Here is a 20,167-nt window from a genome sequence, read left to right on the forward strand (position 1 = left end):
GAGATGAAGTCTCACTTTGTCACCCAGGCTGGAGTGCAGTGGTGCTATCATGGCTCACTGCAACCTCTGCCTCCGGGGTTCAAGTGATTCCCCTGCGTTAGCCACCCAAGTAGCTGGGACTACAGGTGTGTGCCACCACACCTGGCTAATGTTTTTGTATTTTTGGTAGAGACAGGGTTACGCCATGTTGGCCAGGCTGGTCTCAAACTCCTGACCTTGAGTGATCCACCTGCCTTGGCCTCCCAAAGTGCTGGGATTATAGGCATGAGCCACCATGCCTGGCCCTGAATGTCATTATGAATTGACAATGTACTGATCACACGGTTTTAAAATGCTTTGTGCTAAAATGTTAATGTGTTAAGATGGTTAAATATATTTAACCCACATGATGGACATTTAGGTAAGGGGACTCATCCTCACTTCAGTTTGGTGTGTTGTCCTTCTAATCTGGAGCCTTCTGGTTCATTTTCTCCCAATTGTAAAGTTCTGTTTTGTGCAGCATCAGTGAAGGAATCTGGGCATTTAACTATTCCTTGCAGGTATTTTCAACCAGTTCCTTGAACTTTCATTCCTATTGCTTATGTCTGTCTTCTGAAATTTGCAGAGACTCTGCTTCTTGAGCCTTTCTAGGATTGGCTTTTAGTTCTTCCTCTCTGCTAAGGCAATTACTATGCATCCATCTCTTTTTCTTTTTAAACAGAGATGAGGTCTCATCATGTTGCCCAGGATTAGTCTTGAACTTCTGGGATCAAGGCCTTCCAAAGTGCTGAAATTACAGGCATGAGCCACTGTACCTAGCCCATCCATCTCTTTCTCGTCTTCTTTATTTTTATTTTTTTTGAGATGGAGTCTCACTCTCTTGCCCAGGCTGGAGTGCAGTGGCATGATCTCAGCTCACTGCAACCTCAACCTTCCAGGTTCAAGCGATTCTCTTGCCTCATCCTCCCCAGTAGCTGGGACTACAGGTGCCCACCACTGTACCTGGCTAATTTTTGTATTTTTAGTAGAGATGGGGATTCACCACATTGGCCAGACTGCTCTTGAACTCCTGACCTCAAGTGATTGACCTGCCTTGGTCTCCCAAAGTGCTGAGATTGCAGGCGTAAGCCACTCCGCCCAGCCTCATTCTCATTTTCTGAAATACTGTTAGCATCTTTTGTCTGCTATCATCTTCTCTCCCAGGGTTTATATCTTCCTAGTCTTTTATGTAATTTCCCCCCCCCCAGTGCATTTGATAATATTTTCTAATTCTTTAACATCTTTAAAATTTTATTTACTAATCCCTAAATCCCCATTTTCTTTTTTTCCTTTTTTCAGGCTTCTTGTATTAAAATTCTAGTGTTTTTTTTTTTCTATCTTTCTTGGCTGCCTGCTTTTCTCTCTCTTTTTTAGGCATCTTAGGCATCTCTTTTTTAGGCACTGAGACTGGGAGATTTCCAAACACGCTAACCATGCTACTGTTTTGTGTGTTCTTTTTTAAAATAAGAGATAACACAAAATGAGAAAACCACTCATCTTCACTAAGTAATATGAAATTAACCATGGAATATTTACAACATTTATTCTATCTCAGACCATAAAGAAAATGCAACAAATTTGAAAAAAGTAAAATTTTAAAGGCCGCATTGAAGTATAAAAGTGTATCTTAAGGTATAAAAACACATAAAACTTACATTTTCTGGAGTAAATATGTTTTTATACCTAGTGTTAAACATTTCAATTTTGATATTCCCTTTGTCCCAAGAATTGTTTGGGAGAATGTTCTGTGGTTTGCGAGTATGTTTCTTTTGGGGTTGCCAGTCTTGTGTTTTGTTTGATAGTTTTATTACATTATTATGTGGTCAGATAATTCAGGCTTTAACATTTTTACTTTTTTGGAATTTGTTGCATTTGTCTTTATGGTCTGAGATACAATAAATTTTGTAAATATTACATGGCTGATTTGGCATTACTTAGTGATGATTAGTGGTTTGTCTTATTTTTGTGTTATCTTTTATTTTTTAAAGAAACACGCAAAAGCAGCATGGTTAGAGTGTTTAGAAATCCCTAGCCTCAGTTGGTTTCATGCCTAGAGCAGCCTAAGGGCTAGGCTGTCTTACCTGGGTAATAACAGAGCCAAAACTAAAATGAAATTCAATGCTAGAAAGATTCTCTTGACTAGGTCACTCCTGAAATTACAGAGGCACTGAGAGGGAAACACAATATACCACATAGCCTTGGGTAGAAATTCTTGTTTGATCTTGGGCCATATATCACCATCTGGTAGATTTGGATGTTTTAGAAGTTTTAGCCTCAAACAATTCTGCTGTTTATTTCAATAATTGGGATCTGGTCATCCTACTGGGACTTGGCTGTTAAGTTACTGTCATTTTAAACACATTCATTTTTTTCTTTGAAAAAAAAAAAAAGTGAGTAGTGTAATAGGCAGCTGTGTTCCTCTTCACTCCATTTGCTTTTTGAGTTGCAGCAAGTAGGATTGCAGATTTCTCTATCCAGGCAGTCAATAAAAATATATTGAGTGTCTGCACTGTGCCATCATAACATATGGGCAAATGACATCATCCCTATCCTTGAGCAGCTCATTCATAATACCGAGCTTGGAAGACAAAGCTAGAACCAAATATAATGACACATTAACGTGATTGATAGGGGAATGTGCCAGTGTTAGGGGAGCACAGAGGAAGATGCATTTAATTTTCCTTAAGAATGGAGGAATGGGCTGGGCACATTGGCTCACACCTGTAATCCCAGCTCCTTGGGAGGCTGAAGGCGGTGGATCCCTCAAGCTCAGGGGTTTGAGACCAGCCTTGACAACATAGGGAGACCCCCATCTCTACAAAAAATACAAAAAATAGATGGGTGTGGTGGTGTGCGCCTGTAGTCCCAGCTTCTTGGGAGGTTGAGGTACGGAGAATTGCATGAGCCTGGGAGGTCAGGGCTGCAGTGGGCTGAGATCATGCCACTGCGCTTCAACCTGAGCAACAGAGTCAGACTCTACCTCAAAAAAAGAAAAAAATGGAGAAGTGGGGAAGACCTCAGAGGTAATGTGACATTTAAGCTGGGTCTTAAAATATGAATAGGTGCTAGCTAGGTAGGGAAGAAGGCATAGGCATTTTAGGCATAGAGAGTATCGTGATTGTGGCATGCAAGTAGGATAGTAGATATTCTGTTAGGGAAAGAGTAGTCAGCCTCTGACATCTGGCAAATACCATGTGTGGCTGGGGCTTGGAAACAATGAGGCTGGAGGAGTATGTCTGGAGTGAGACCACTAAGAGCATTGATTGTGGCCTAGCGTGGTGGTTCACGCCTGTAATCTCAGCACTTTAGAAGGCCAAGGTGGGTGGATTGCTAGAGCCTAGGATTTCGAGACCAGCCTGGGCAACATGGCAAAACCCTGTGTCTACAGAAAAAAAAAAAAATTAGCCAGGTGTGGTGATGTGTACCTATAGTCCCAGCTACTTGGGAGGCTGAGCTGGGAGGTTCACTTGCTCCCAGGAGATTGAGGCTGCAGCGAGTTGTGATTGTACCGCTGCACTCCAGCTTGGGCGACAGAGTGAGACCATGTCTAAAAAAAAAAAAAAAAAAAGACATTCATTGGCCACACAGAGGAAGGGATTTGCACTTTATTCTGTGGGAAATAAACAGTCACTGAAGGTTTTAAGGATGAGACTAGGTATATCCTGTGTTATTTTGGTCTTCAAATTTTGGTTCTCCATTGTAAATGTCCACTAACTACATGTGTCTCATCTTGCATTTTTCTTTTTCTGAAACATACAATTTATGATTCAGGTTTAGATGTCTGTGCCACTTGCCATGAACATGCCACATGCCAGCAAAGAGAAGGGAAGAAGATCTGTATTTGCAACTATGGATTTGTGGGGAACGGGAGGACTCAGTGTGTTGGTAAGTTCTGAACCCTGGGTTAAGTTGAAAAGCTGAATCAAGAAACAAGATTCTCTTGTATTAAAAAGTTGATGTCCTTGGGGAAAAACATTGTTATTTTGTTCACATGTTTTTATTATGAGAAGTTTTGTCAATTATAATAAGTCTTTGTTTGGTGTTTGGATACATTCTTTCTCTGGTGTTTCCAAGATAGTATTCCTCATGTTAGAGGTCATTGAACTTGAATCTCTGGAAACTCTGGGATCTAACACAAATTTGACATCTGTTTTGAGTCTTAAATTTAACTTCGCAACTCAAGTGAATATTGTATTCCTTAATTTCTCTGGTTATTTTGATATAACACTATTTATATTAGTACTAGGAGGAAAACCAAAACAATTTGCCATTGGACTTTTTGGTTAGTTGGTGAAATACTGTTGCTTTGGGTCTTATGTCTGTCAGAATTCATCCTCCACATTTTTGGTAGTTGTGATACTTTTAGGGACTTAGATGACTTAAAGGAATTCAACGCCCTTTATGTTAGAAGCATCTGAAATTATTTTTTGCCTCATGATATCCCCCATGCCATGACAGTCAGACAATATCCAGGTTCAAGCTCAATTCAGAGAGAGGGAGACTTTCACAACAATTTTACGATAGTAAATGTTGCAATAATCTTCCAATTTCCTCCCAGCAACCTTGTTATACGCATTAAAAATATTGATGGTTTTACCTTACAGTTGTGGACAGATGTTATATACAGCCTTGTTGTGATATCTTTGTGTGCTTTTTTTTTTTTTCTCTCGAAAGAAAAATAACAGCAAGGCACTGAGGCTCGATCTTGTCATCTCAGCTGTTCTGGAGGTTGAGGTGGGAGGATCACTTGAGGCCCGGAGTTTGAAACCAGCCTGGGCAGCACAGTGAACCCCCCATCTCTAAAAAAAGCATTTTCAAATTAGCCACATATGGTGGCACACACCTGTACTCCCAGGTATTCCGGAAGCTGAGGCAGGAGGATGGCTTGAGCCTAGGGGTTCGAAGCTTCAGTGAGGTTTTTTTTTTTTTTTGAGACGGAGTCTTACTCTGTCACCCAGGCTGGAGTGCAGTGGTACGATCTTGGCTCACTCCAGGCTGGAGTGCAGTGGTACGATCTTGGCTCACTGCAANGTAAGCTACATGGACACCAGAAAAGCAGCATCCAAAGCACAATAATTCTTCTAGGTCTATCCAGCACTTTTCCTCAGTGAGAGACATCATTTCCAGACGATGAAAATATACTGGAAAGGTGTAGATATACTCTAAGAAAGCGAAGACTAAATTTCTCAGGCTTTTTTGGTCCAAAATGACCACATCTCTTAAAGCCATCCAAATCCCAACGCTCTACTCTCTGTACAACAGAATCATTAATTCAGTCTCCCAAGCACTTTTAGCCTTTTGAAAAGTGACCTAGATATCAGTCCTGAGTGTGCTGATCACTAGAAGCCTATCACTCACTCTAAGAAACTAGCATTCGTTTTCCCCCTCAATGTGCAAAAGATGTTTACCACGAGTGAAACCTTAAAACAAAAGCCAACCCTCTGTACTCAGAGAAAGTAGGTGTTCTTGGTGTTCTAGAGTTGTTGAGCTATGGACTAGACCCTCAGCCATGGTAACTTTCAGTTTCCTTGTTTCCTTCCTTCCCTTCCCTCCATTCCCTCCCTTCCCTCCTTTTCCATCCCTTCCCTCCCTTCCTCCTTTCCTCCCTTGGACTAGACCCTCAGCCGTGGCAACTTTCAGGTTCCTTGTTTCCTTCCTTTCCTTCCCTTTTCCTTTTTCCCTTTCCTTCCCTTTCTTTCCTTCCTTTCTTTTTTTCTCTCTCTTTCTTCCTTTTCTTTCTTTCTTTCTTTCTCTCCTTCTTTCTTTCTTCCTTTCTTTCTTTTCTTTTGTCTTTCTCTCTCCTTTCCTTTCCTTGTCTCCTTTCCTTCCCTTCCTTCCTTCCCTCCCCCCCCCCCCCCCCCCTCCCTCCTTCCTTCCTTCCTTCCCCCCTTCTCCTCCTCCTTCTTCCTCCTCCTCCTCTTCTTTCTTTTCTTTTTCTCTCTCTCTCCTTCTCCTTCTTCCTCTTCTTCCTTCTCTTCTTCCTTTTCTTCTTCCTCTTTTCATTTTTAGTAGATACAGGGTCTCACTACATTGCCCGGGCTGTTCTTGAGCTCCTGGGCTCAGGTGATCCTCCTGCCTCAGCTTCCTGAAGTGCTGGGATTATAGGTATGAGCCATCGCGCCTGGCCACTACTGCACTCCAGTCTGGGTGACAGAGCAAGATCCCATCTCTTAAAAATAGAAAAAAGAAACTAAAAGCAAAAAAACAAAAACCCCCAACTTAGTCTTGTCTTCAAAAAGTCACCTTTCATTTGCAGACACAGGCTTTTCCAGTCATCCACCATTGCCCATTCTGCAGGTTGGAGTGAAGCCTTCTTTGACTCTTGTTTTTTAGGTTTCTACCCATAAGAAGTTTGGCTACCCTGCAGTCTGAGGCTCCTGGGAGAATTTCTCCTAATGCTTCTCACTCTCCCATTCCTCACCCACACTTTCTAGCGATGAGATAGAAATGAAGTTGAGAAGAATGGACAAATTTTTCTGTTCCCTTCCCAAAGGAATTCCTCCTCCCATGGATGCTAGCTACATTCTTGCTTGCCCTTTGACTTTTTTTTTTTTTGATATGGCATTTCCATCTGTCGCCCAGGTTGAAGTGCGGTGGCACGATCTCAGCTCACTGCAACCTCTGCTTCCTGGGTTCAAGCAATTCTCCTGCCTCAGCCTCCCGAGTAGCTGGGATTACAGGCATGCACCACCACACCTGGCTAATTTTTGTATTTTAGTAGAGATGGGGTTTCACCATGTTGGCCAGGCTGGTCTCGAACTCCTGACCTCAGGTGATCCACCTGCCTCAGCCTCCCAAAGTGCTGGAATTACAGGTGTGAACCAATGCGCCTGGCCAAGAAAGATACTTTTATAAATTTAGTGTAGTCTACGTGTCCAGTGTTTAGAAAGTTTGCAGTAAGGCTGAGTGTGGTGGCTCACACCTGTAATCCCTTTGGGAGCACGTTGGGAGGCCAAGGTGGGAGGATCCCTTAAGGCCAGGAGTTTGAGACCAGCCTGGGCTCTCACATGGTGAGAGCTGATCTCTACAATTAGAAACTAGAAATTTACTGGGCATGATGGCTTTTGCCTGTAGTGCTAGCCACTCCAGCCCCAGGAGGCTGAGGCAGAGGGATTGCTTGAGCCCAGGAGTTCAAGGCTGCAGTGAGCTATGATCGTGCCAGTGCACTTTCGCCTGGGTGACAGAGGGAGACCTTGTCTCTATATAAAAATAAAAGTCTACAGTCGTGTATCATAATGTTCTAGGCCTTCATATTCACTCACCACTCACTCACTGGCTTACCTAGAGCAGCTTCCAGTCCTGCATGTTCCATTTCATGGTAGTGCTCTCTAGAGGTGTATCATTTATTGTATTTTATGCTGTATTTTTACTGTACTGTTTCTGTGTTTAGATATATTTACATACACAAATGCTTCCCTCTGTGTTACAGTTGCCTGCGATATTCAGTACAGTCACATGCTATACAGGTTCTAACCTAGGAGCACTACACTCTACCATGTAACCTGAGTGTAGAGTTGGCTATGCCATCTAGGTTTGTGTGAATACACCCTGTGATGGTCCCACAATGATGAACTTGCCTAATGACACATTCCTCGGTATGTGTTCCCATCATTAAGTGACACATGCCTGTAAAATAATAATAATAAAAAAAATAATAATAATAAAACACCCAGATCTTCCGGAGAGTACTTTTGAGTGAGCAGGAATTGAGTGCAATTGTGAGAGGCCATTACACAGATCTGAGGGGCCCACTGGTGAAATAAAACATGAAGCAACAAACAAAAAAGCTACAAATTCATAAGTTGATGATTTTTCTCCCAAAAAAAGCTAACTGGGTAGATCAGCTCTAAAAGGATGCATAACAATTTGGTCACAGGAGTTTCCTCTTAAATTACAGGGTTAGGCAGAGTCAGCAAACTATGGCCCATGGGCCAAATTCGACCTGCTGCCTATTTCTGTAGGTGGAGTTTTACTGGAACATAGCATTGCTTGGTAGTTTACCTGCTGTCTACAGCTGCTTCCGTGCCCATGAGCACAGGTGAGCTGTTGCAACAGATACTGTGAGAAAAAGTTTGCTGACTCCTGAGCTCAGGGGCAGAGATGAGAGGGAGATTTACTTTCATTTTGCGTCTTTTGATGTCATATTATTGAATGAAAAACACTCCGGGCAGGCTTCTGGGGACTCATCGAGCATCCATGTTCCAGGTCCCTGCACTGAGGGACTAACATTATTCACACAGGTCATTGACCATTAGCATGAGCTGTTCCTGCTCCTGCCTTAGGCCTGCTCCGGATGAGGCTGCAGCACTAATTCCATTGTGTTTCTTGGTAGCTCAGAAGGAAGAAATTTTCTAGTTAATCACTGGCTGTAAAGTCAGCCTACACTGGTTTTCATGAAAAACCATGAGAATGGCTGAACTGGAAAAGGGAATTCCGCTGGTTTGTTTCCGTGGGCCTCTGAAAATATCTTTTTAAGCTTGCAAAAGTTCAAAGAGAGCCCTCTTCTCCCAATCTTCAAATCAGATGGATTGCCAGATTGAGGTGTTGCATTTTTCTTGGGGTTTCATACACTCCTGGCATGTAACGACAAGGGGCCCAGGTCCTGTAGTCTGGGGAGCATCGTGAAAGGAGAAGAGGCTGGAGGAATAGATCACTAAGGTGTGGTCACAGAACATTGGTTCCTGGGTCCATAGCATGGGAGGACGGCCTGGGCTGTTGGAGTCGGTGTGGATTGATAGCTCTTCCGGTGCCTTGTCTGTGTGTCCACAGATAAAAATGAGTGCCAGTTTGGAGCCACTGTTGTCTGTGGGAACCACACATCTTGCCACAACACCCCCGGGGGCTTCTATTGCATTTGCCTGGAAGGATATCGAGCCACAAACAACAACAAGACATTCATTCCCAACGATGGCACCTTTTGTACAGGTACTCAAGAAGGGGGCTGCAGTGTTCGCAATTGGTGATAGCAGGGTAGTATCTGGGCCGTGCATTTGTTAATATTAGGGAATTAATGTTAGTTCTGTTAGATGGGATAATGGTATTGTGGTATATAGGATAATATTCTTATTTTGGGAGATGCATGCTGAGGTATCTAGGGGTGTTATGATGATGTATCTATAATAGTATTCCTTTAGTCTGTAAGCTACTTTAAATGGCAAAATGTAAACAACAATTGAATCTTGGGGGGATGTGGGTCTATGGGAGTTCATTGCAATATTCTTTTTTTTCATTGTAATGTTTTGTTTGAACTTTTTTTTTTTTTTTGACAGGGTCTCACTGTGTTGCCCAGGCTGGAGTGCAGTGGCACAATCTTTACTCTCTGTAACCTCCGCCTCCTGGGTTCAAGCGATTCTCCTGCCTCAGTCACCCAAGTAGCTGGGATTACAGGCATACACCACCACACCCGGCTAATTTTGTAATTTTGGTAGAGATGGGGTTTCACCATGTTGGTCAGGCTGGTCTCGAACTCCTGACCTCAGGTGATCCACCTGCCTCGGCCTCCCAAAGTGCTGGGATTACAGGCATGAGCTACCGCGCCTGGCCTGATCATTTTGATAATGAATAGTGAGGAGGGACTCTCTGGAGATGGTGTGCCTCTTGCAGGTTCCTGTAACCACAGGTGGGGGGTCCTTAGGGTGAGTGGCACTCCTCAGCTCAGAGCACACTAATCCGGGGCCTGGCACCCGGCTGTTGGCTCACAGGAGGTCAGAGCTGTCCCTGTTAGAGACATGGGCTTGCCTCCCACATGTGTGCGCTGAGTGAGGAGTGCGAGTTTTGGGAGCACAGGAGCGTTATAGGTTGGATCTCTGAGCATAGGCTGGTCGAATACAGGGTGGGGACAAACCCTCCAGATTTTTAGCGACTCCTCTGTTACCTAAACTCTATAAACAGCATGCTATTTAATGTTGCTCTCTGGCTTTCTAGGAAAATCTTCGAACAATAATGAAGAGGAAAGGCAGAAAAAGCCTCCTGGTTCTAAGATGCTTTTGCGTAGACTTAATGACTCTGCTTGAAAGCTTCATGATATTTAAAGGTTTTCAGGAAAAAGAAAATGAAAGGAGAGCATATTTTATCTTCTTTGCTACCAGGAACCATAGGTTCTTATGCTCGGATTCATCCTTCCTCTTGACCTGTACCAAAGCAGAATCTCTCAAAGGATGCATTTGATTTATTCTTGGTGTGAATGAACACATTCCTTCAGAGAAAACATTTTATAATAACCTGTTGTTCTAGGCGCAAATTACTGGCTGCATGGTTGCAGAAGTACAATGTTACAGTATTAAATTTTGTATATTAAGAAGAAAAGACACTTAAAAAAAGCATATAAGATGATGAGCTAGTGTTTTGTTTATTCAATACACATTTCTCATGTACTTTTTCTTTTCTTTTCTTTTTTGAGATGGCGTCTCACTCTGTCGCCCAGGCTGAAGTGCAGTGGCGTGATCTCGGCTCACTGCAGCCTCTGCCACCTAGGTTCAAGCGATTCTCCTGCTTCAGCCTCCTGAGTAGCTGGGACTATAGGTGCACATCGCCACGCCTGGCTAATAGAGATGGGGTTTCACCATGTTGGCCAGGATGGTCTTGATCTCCTGACCTTGTGATCTGCCCGCCTTGGCCTCCCAAAGTGCTGGGATTACAGGTGTGAGCCACTGTGACCCAGGCTGGAGTGCAGTGGTGCGATCTCGGCTCACTGCAACCTCTGCCTCCTGGGTTCAAACGATTCACCTGTGATTCTCCTGTCTCAGCCTCCTGAGTAGCTGGGATTACAGGCACCCGCCACCATGCCCAGCGAATTTTTGTATTTTAGTAGAGACAGGGTTTCACCATGTTGGCCAGGCTTGTCTCGAAGTCCTGACCTCAGCTGATCCACCTGCCTCGGCCTCCCAAAGTGCCGGGATTATAGGCGTGAGCCACCACGCCTGGCCTCTCATGCACTTCTTATACGCCAAGGCTATGCTAGTGGGAGGGTGATGAGCAGGCAGCTAATTTCAGTATAAAGTGTTAGTCATAGGTAAGCAAACAGCGTTTACTGGAATCCAGGGGTCACTTATCTTGGCTGTGAGGAAGGAATCAGGGGAACTTTCTGGAGAATATGAACCCTGAAATTGTGTTTTCTAGGCTGTGGGAATTTGCCAGGAAAAACTTACAGTTGTATGTTTTTCAGTATATTTATAGTTCCAAGAGATGAATTCAGCTTTTGAAAGTTATGAAGAAGGCTGGGTGTGGTGACTCATGCCTGTAACCCCAGGACTTTGGGAGGCCAGGGCTGGAGGATCACTTCAGACCAGGAGTTCAAGACCAGCTTGGGCAACATAATGAGACTTCATCTTTACAAAAAATAAGAAAATTAGCTGGATGTGGTGGCGTGTGCCTATTGTCCTAGCTACTTGGAAGGCTGAGGTGGGAGGATGCTTGAGGCCAGGACTTTGAGGCTGCAGTGAGCCAAGGTTGTGCCATTGCACTCCAGCCTTGGTGACAGAGTGAGACTATGTCTTAATTTTTTTTTTTGTTTTAAGTTAGGAAGAAGAATGAGGAGGAGGAAGAGGGAGAAGGTTGGTGGGAACAGGAGGAGGGAAGAAGAAGAGGGGAAGAGGAAAGAGAAGAAAGTATTTTATGCAAGGGCCAAATAGGTGTCAGCCAAACTAGACCCAATCTGCCTGGAACAAAATCCAGATCCAGGCTCTACTTTTATTTATTCTATTCTTGCAATGATTTAATGACCTTCTCTTTTTTGAAAAATTGAGCCATAGTTTACACACCACCAAATTCACCCTTTTGATATATATAACTCAGTGGTTTTTAGTGTATTCACGAAGTTGTGCTAGCATCACCACTGTCTCACTTTGGAGCATTTCCATGCCCCCACTGTGAAGACCATGTCCACTGGCAGCCATTCCCGTGACTTTTCCTTGTGAGTTCTCCAGTAATCACTTTGTAAAAGTTGATGAATTGCTTTTCTTGATAATACTGTTTCTTTTAGAATCGCAGTTGCCAGAGAAACATCAGTGGGCTTTAGCTGGGGCAGAGCTTAGCAAGTTTTGGGGTATCAGCAGTTAGTCACTGTTTGCCTGGAACTACAGGATGTGAATCCTAGTTCCTGGATTCCAAAGAATCCTGCATCCAGTTGTTTATTGTGCTTTGCAGAGTCGACGTCCAGCTCAGGAGCTGATTGCAGGTGGGCCTCTGGATGTCACCAACGTTAGAGGCGGAATGAATTGCCAGGGTTCTAGTATGAGATGATCCCAGCCAGTCGTGGAGAACTGGCAGATGTTCTGGCCCTTAAAACTGCCCCTGAATGACTCTTGGGAATCATGGAATCCACCATGAGCCACAACCCAGGAGAAGAAGCTCTGTGGCACTTCTTCTTGTGTGAGGGTGGTTTGACTTGGATGGGCTCCATCAGCAATTGAATAGAATTACTGGTTCCCAAACAATGATTGGCGTGAGTGGAGAGGCATTCATTGGTCCAAGACCAAAAAGGAAAAAGAATAAAGAATGTAAAAGTTTAAAAGGATTCTGAGATAATTTTCTTTTCTCTTTTGGGGGCTAAAATGTCATTTAAGAAAAAGAAATTATAGCGAGGTGCATTGGCTCGTGCCTGTAATCCCAGCACTTTGGGAGCTGAGTGGTTGAACCACTTGAGGTCAGGAGTTCAAGACCAGCCTGGCCAACATGGTGAAACCCTGTCTCTACAGAAAGACACACAAAAATTAGCCAGTGTGGTGGTACACACCTGTAGTCACTGCTACTCAGGAGGCTGAGGCAGGAGAATCGGTTGAACTCAGGAGGCAGAGGTTGCAGTAAGCCAGGATCACACCATTGCACTCCAGCCTGAGCAATAGAGTGAGACTCTGTCTCAAAAAAAAAAAAAAAAAAAAAAAAAAAATTATGGTATTACTAGTTTTTTAAAAAAATATTTTTTCACAAAACAGACTTTCTTCAATCGTGCTGCTTCCTGTCTACTGCTCAATCCCTGATGTTTTTATGCAAATGTCCTAGGAATTTCAGTTAAGGTGCTTGTTTGTTTTCTCCAAGTGGAATTGATCTATGTGGCTCTGATGAAAATATAATTATTTTTAGAGATGAAGGTCTTGCTCTGTTGCCCAGGCTGGCCTTGAACTCCTGGACTCAAAGCAATCCTCTTGCCTCAGCCTCTTGAGCAGCTGGGACCACAGGCGTGCGTAGTCATGCCCAGCTGATGGAATTCTTAAAGTTTCAAAGTCAGTTCCGAGGGAAAAAACTACTAACTGGCAGAGAGATTTCTTCTCCAGCCTCTGGCTTGTTGGGCAGTTTTTACCCTGTACCTGCTGTCTCTGGTAGTCTTCAGTCAGGTGCAAAAAATCTGCAAAGGGGCATGTCCTGTCCTTCCAGAAGCCTGTTTTAAGCCTGTCTGATTTTCATAAAATTAGTAAGACCTTTCCCAATTAAATTACCACTCTACTACCTGCCACACCGTCCTGTACTCATGGACTGGCATTTTCACTCTCCTGGAGATTGTTTTCCTTATTTAAAACATTTAAAAATTTGTTTATATTTTAAGTTAATTTTTTTTTTTTAAGAGCCAGGTTCTCACTTCATTGTCCAGGTTGGTCTCAAACTCTGGGACTCAAGCAGTTCTCCCAAAGTGCTAGGATTACAGACATGAGCCACCGTGCCAGGCCTGTAAATTGTTTGCTATCTGAAGCCCTACTTTAGATGTTTTAGTATGAGGTTGGGACCATTCTTTTGTTATAGTGATTGGGTATATTTATAGTGATTGGATATATTTATAGTGGCTGGATATATTTTAGTGACTGGATATATTTATAGTGACTGGATATTTTTATAGTGACTGGAGTTTTTCAGTGATTGGATTTTTTTTTTTTAATTTGAGACAAGGTCTTGCTCTGTCACCGGGCTGAGTGCAGTGGCGTGATCTCGGCTCACTGCAACCTCCGTCTCCTAGGTTCAAGTGATTCTCCTGCCTCAGCCTCCTGCATAGCTGGGATTACAGGCGTGTGCCACCATGGCCGGCTAATTTTTGTATTTTTACTAGAGATGAGGTTTCTGTATGTTGGCCAGGCTGGTCTCGAACTCCTGATTTCAAATCATCTGCACGCCTTAGCCTCCCAAAGTGCTGGAATTACGGGCATGAGTCACCATGTGCGGCCAGGATATTTTTTAGTGAGTGTATATATTCATAACGATTGGATATTTTTAAATGATTGGATATTTTTTAGTGATTGGATATATTTATGTTTTTGAGTTCATTTTGTTGGGTGTCAGGGAGCTGGGGATGGTTATTGGTTTTTGTAAATTCCCAGAACACACTGACAGACATTTATTCAGCACTTGCTATGTTTTCAGTGCCTATGATATGAACAATATATGAGAAGAAGCTATAAGACATAAAATAAAATTTATGATACAATTGCAAACAAAACGCATCTTTTTATAATAGTAGCTTGAAAATGTGAAAAAAGGGCTGTCACAATATCCTCTCCTTTTGTTTTTCTTTTTTCTGTTTTTCTCTCCTTTTCTCTATTTGGATTGGGTCCTAAGACGTAGATGAGTGTGAAGTTTCTGGCCTGTGCAGGCATGGAGGGCGATGCGTGAACACTCACGGGAGCTTTGAATGCTACTGTATGGATGGATACTTGCCAAGGAATGGACCTGAGCCTTTCCACCCGACCACTGATACCACGTCATGCACAGGTGGGTTTCTGCCAAAAAATGCAGCACCTCAAGGTGAAATTCTGTTGATAGTGACTTTCTTTTGCTCCAAGCCTGTGTTGGGGAGGTGGGTGGAGGTGATCTGATCCTTTGCACATTTTGTACAACCTATGAAATAAAGCAAATAACAACAATAAAGTTAGAGGGGGCCATGTTAAAAAAGCTAAAATTAGACCAGGAGCAGTGGCTCACGTCTGTAATCTCAGCACTTTGGGAGACTGAGGTGGGTAGATCACTTGAGGTCAGGAGTTCGAGACCAGCCTGGCCAACGCGGTGAAACCCCATCTCTACTAAAAATAAAAAAATTAGCCAGGTGTGGTGGTGAGCGCCTGTAATCCCAGCTACTTGGGAGGCTGAGGCACGAGAATTTATTGAACCCAGGTGACAGAGGTCACAGTGAGCCGAGATCATGCCATTGCATTCGAGCCAAGATCATGCCATTGCACTCCAGCCTGGGCAACAAAGTGAGACGTCTGTCTCAAAAAAAAAAAAAAAAAAAGTGCTAAAATTAGTAAACTTAAAGGATTTTTATTAGCAGTTAATAGATATTCTGATATTAACTACCATGTTAGATAGTAAACACCAATGATTTGGTAAGGTCCTTGCATCTTAAAAGTGACCCTGAAAATCATCAAGGTACATTATATCTTAAGGTATTTTGCAATTCAGATTTTTTATTTCATTGGACAAACCTTCTCTTTAGTGTAAATTAGTGAGGGTTCATTGCTAAGTTCCTTCAGCTTTGTGCATGTATAGATGCTTTACCTATGGAAGGCTAAAAGACTGAATAAAGACAATCGTTGGAAATGTTCCCAGAAGTCATGTGGGAATGAACCAGTGTACTTAAAATATGGCTTGGGGGTGTGTGTGTGAGGAATAGGGTAGAGGTGGAGACAGATTATGAATTTTGAAGATTTACATTTACAAAATAATGAATTTGACATTAATTTATTTTCAGAAATAGACTGTGGTACCCCTCCTGAGGTTCCAAATGGCTATATCCTAGGAAATTATACGTCTAGGCTGGGCAGCCAGGTTCGTTATGCTTGCAGAGAAGGATTTTTCAGTGTTCCAGAAGACACAGTTTCAAGCTGCACAGCCCTGGGCACATGGGAGTCCCCAAAATTACATTGCCAAGGTGAGTTTTCAAAAAGTTCAGGTTCCTAGTTCATACTACCTTAAGACTGTTTTCATATTTTTCTCTAAATTTCAGTTTCAGGGAGTAAATTAGTCAGGTAAATCTTTAAAATTCCTATTTGTTTCTCACAGATTTTCAGTTGATTTTCTTGATATTTTCAGGAATAGTATCATATCATCTGCAAATAATGATGATTCCATTTATAAATTTTCTTTCTTTATAAAAGTTATGTTTTCTCTTGATTGATCACGTTGTATTTTAGAACAAAACTTAAATGGTAGTGTTGCCTTTGAATATTATTTAATTCCTGACTATTAGGGAAATGGTTTGGGTATTTCTTCATTCCCGATGTTAGTTTTTTGATGTTAGGTATATATATGTGCGTGTGTGTGTGTGTGTGTGTGTGTGTGTGAATATATATATATTCCCAGAAGTCATGTGGGAATGAACGTGTATATATATGTTCATTTATATATATATATAAATTCCTATTGCCTAGTGACATGATATGTGTATGTGTGTATATGTATCATGTCATGTGGGAATAACATATATATATATATACATTTTTTTTTTGAGACAGAATCTCGCTTTGTCACCCAGGCTGGAGTGCAGTGGCACGATCTTGGCTCACTGCAACCTCTGACTCCTGGGTTCAAGCGATTCTTGTGCCTCATCCACCCGAATAGCTGGGATTACAGGCACCCACCACTACACCCGACTAAGTTTTGTATTTTTAGTAAAGATGGAGTTTCACCATGTTGGCCAGGCTAGTCTTGAACTCCTGACTTTAAGTGATCTGCCTGCCTTGGCCTCCCAAAGTGCTGGGATTACAGGTGTGAGCCACTGTGCCTGGTATATCTAATCATGTCTACTCATATGGCACTGTGGGCCAAGTATTATTTTAAGCACTTTATATATGATGATGGACCACATTGTAGTAGTCCTATAAGATCATAATGAGACTGAAAAATTCCTATTGCCTAGGGACATCGTAGCCGTCATAATGTAGTGCAACACACTCACGTGTTTGTGGCGTTGCGGGTGTAAACAAACTGACTGCTCTGCCAGCAAGTACATTACTGTATGTACATTACTGTACATAAAAGTGTACAGTAATGTCCTAGGCCTTCGCATTCACTCACTATTCACTCACTGACTCACCCAGAGCAACTTCCAGTCCTGCAAGCTCCATTCATGGTAAGTGCCCTATTACAGGTGTATCATTTTTTATCTTTGATTCTGTATTTTTACAGTATCATTTCTATATTTAGATATATAAGTACTTCCCATTGTGTTATAGTTGCCTACAGTAGTCAGTATAGTAACATGCTGTGTGAATTTGTAGCCTAGGAACAATAGGTATACCATACAGCCTAAGTGAGTAGCAGGCTCTACCATCTAGGTTTGTGTAAGTACGCTCTGTGACTATCACACAGTGAAGGAATTGCCTAATGATGCATTTCTCAAAATGTATGCAGATTGTCAAGTGATGCATGACTGTGATTCGTTTAAGGTCACACAACTAGAGACAGAGCTGAACTTGAATCCAAGAATTCTAGTTTCAGAATTGTTTTCAGTCACTTTGTTATGCTGCTTCTGTTTTTATGATGACACTGGCTTTTGGTTAGTTTTAAAAAAATTTTGGCTTTCTGTTTTCTGTTTCTTTTCCTTTTCTTGTTTTGAGACAGAGTCTTGCTCTGCCACCCAGACTCGAGTGCACTGGTGCTCCTGGACTTAAGCCATCCTCCCATCTCAGCCTCCTGAGTAACTGGACTACGGGCACGAGCTACCATGCCTGTACAATCTTTGTATTTTTTATAGAGATGGGGTTTCGCCATGTTGCCCAGGCTGGTCTTGAACTCCTGGGCTCAAGTGATCTGTCTGTCTCAGCCTCTCATAGTGCTGGGATTCCCGGCATGAGCCACCACGCTTGACCTGGTTTTCTGTTTCTCTGTCTACAAATATTATCATTTTATGTGCCTGTTTCTACCTGAAAAGTGAAAAAAAAATTTTTTAATTTTTTTCTAGTTTTTGGCTATATGTCCATAATCTAAAGAAAGCATCAATCTCTTCCCACTTTTTAGGAATTTCTTTTTTTAAAATTGGAAATAAGTTATTTTTATCATGTCTTTTAGGCAGGTGATTATGTATATTTTTTTCTTCTTTTAAATACTAATGTGGCCAGATGCGGTGGCTCATGCCTGTAATTCCAGCACTCTGGGAGGCCCAGGCAGGCAGATAGCTTGAGCCCAGGAGTTCAAGACCAGCCTGGGAGTGGTGGTGCATGCCTGTAGTCCCAGCTACTTGGGAGGCTGAGGTGGGAGGACCACTTGAGCCTGGGAGGTTGAGGCTGCAGTGAGCCATGATCACACCCTGCCCTCCAGCCTGGGTGACAGAGCAAGACCCTGTCTCATAAAGAAAAAAATAATAATATGTGGGTTATATTGTTAGATTTCCTGATAATGATCAGTACTAATTGCTGGAATGAATTAATCTGGTTTTTTGGTGTTTTATTCCTTTTGTTTGGATTATATTTGCTAAATTTTAGTTAGAAATCTTGCACTGATATGCATAAGTGAAATTGCTCTATTTTATTTTCCTGTGCCATCTTTGTTCAGTTTGGTATTAATGTTATTCTGAATTAAAAAAAAAAGAATGTAAAATTTTCTTCTTTCTCTATTTCTGGAATACTACAAATAGAATTTTTAAAGATTTGGGAGATTTCGTCTATAAAACCATCTGGATGTGGCACTATTGGAGAGGTAGCCCTTGGACTATTTGGACTATTTTTAAGTTCTTCCTATACTTACTGGTATATCTAATCATGTCCACTCTTTTTCTTTCTCTCTTAAGATAAAGTTTGGTAATTTGTGTATTTCTAGAAAATTATTTACTTCATCCAGATTTTCCAATTTATTTGTGCATGCAAAGAAGTGTGAAGCCCTCATACTTCTAATTTGCTGTAGTTATATTTGTTTGTAACTATTTATCATAGTGAAATATTAGAAACAATCTCAAATGTCTAACAATAAGAGATTGGTTAAGTAAGTCAGTCCCTTAAAATGGAATATTATGTATCCAATAAAATTATGTTAGAAAAGCAATATTTAAAAAAGAATATTTATTAAAGGCCAGGCACAGTGGCTCACACCTGTAATCCCAGCACTTTGGGAGGCCAAGGCAGGTGGATCACGAGATCAGGAGTTCGAGACCAGCCTGGCCAGCAAGGTGCAACCCCATCTCTACTAAAAATACAAAAAATTAGCCGGGCATGGTGGAGTGCACCTGTAATCCCAGCTGCTTGGGAGGCTGAGGCAGGAGAATTGCTTGAACCTGGGAGGCGGAGGTTGCTGCGAGCTGAGATTGCACCACTGCACTCCAACCTGGGCGACACAGTGAGACTCTGTCTCAAAAAAAAAAAAAAAAAGAATATTTATTGACATAGATAAGTATTAATAGTATGCTTCAGAGTTACAAATTCTATGAATAAGTCTTCATTTTGAAAAAGTCCCTATATATAGATAAGCTTAGAAAAATGTTTAGAACGCCATACATCAAAATGTTAATGGTGATAATTTCCACTGGGGGGGTGTGGGATCCTGGACTTTTATATAACATATACTTTTATATACATGCACTTTTGTATATACATATACTTGTTTAGATACCATGATGACTTTATATGTTATATATATATATATATACACTTTATACTTTTTTTTCTTTTTGAGATGGAATCTCACTCTGTTGCCCAGGCTGGAGTACAATGGCGCAATCTAGCTCACTGCAACCTCTGCCTCCTGGGTTCAAGCCATTCTCCCTGAATCAGCCTCCCAAGTAGCTGGGATTATAGGTGTCTGCCACCATGCCCAGCTAATTTTTTGTATTTTTAGTAGAGATGGGGTTTTGCCATGTTGGCTAGACTGGTCTCAAACTCCTGACCTCAGCTGATCCACCCACCTTGGCCTCCCAAAGTTCTGGGATTACAGGCGTGAGCCACTGTGCCCAGCCGATTTTTATATTTTATATACTTTCTGTATTGAAAGAAATTTTTTAATGGAATGCTTCACGCATTTGCATGTCGTACTTGCACAGGGATCATGCTAGTCTCTGTATCGTTCCAATTTTAGTATATGTGCTGTCAAAGTGAGCATGACGGAATGTTTCACATATCAGACAAAGAAACAAACTTGTTTTCATTTTGGAAAAAAGAGAAACCCTCACCATTTTCATTGAATTTATTGCATAGTTAAGAAACGCCAGTGATGTGCATGGCTAAGTTTATCATTTTTGATA

General features: G+C 42.0%; 1 protein-coding gene across 1 annotated transcript in view; it reads left to right on the forward strand.

The window, feature by feature from the left end:
• Window positions 1–20,167, forward strand: part of SUSD1 (sushi domain containing 1) — a 52,331-nt gene that overhangs the window by 16,859 nt on the left and 15,305 nt on the right. The window contains exons 3-6 of the mRNA XM_017886744.1: window positions 3,790–3,903; window positions 8,788–8,943; window positions 14,560–14,712; window positions 15,689–15,868. Of these exons, the coding sequence (XP_017742233.1) occupies window positions 3,790–3,903; window positions 8,788–8,943; window positions 14,560–14,712; window positions 15,689–15,868 (603 nt within the window). The remainder of the gene's footprint in view (window positions 1–3,789; window positions 3,904–8,787; window positions 8,944–14,559; window positions 14,713–15,688; window positions 15,869–20,167) is intronic.

Source organism: Rhinopithecus bieti, unplaced genomic scaffold (assembly GCF_001698545.2).
Source record: "Rhinopithecus bieti isolate Rb0 unplaced genomic scaffold, ASM169854v2 scaffold_16175, whole genome shotgun sequence".
Taxonomy (NCBI): Eukaryota; Metazoa; Chordata; class Mammalia; order Primates; family Cercopithecidae; genus Rhinopithecus; species Rhinopithecus bieti.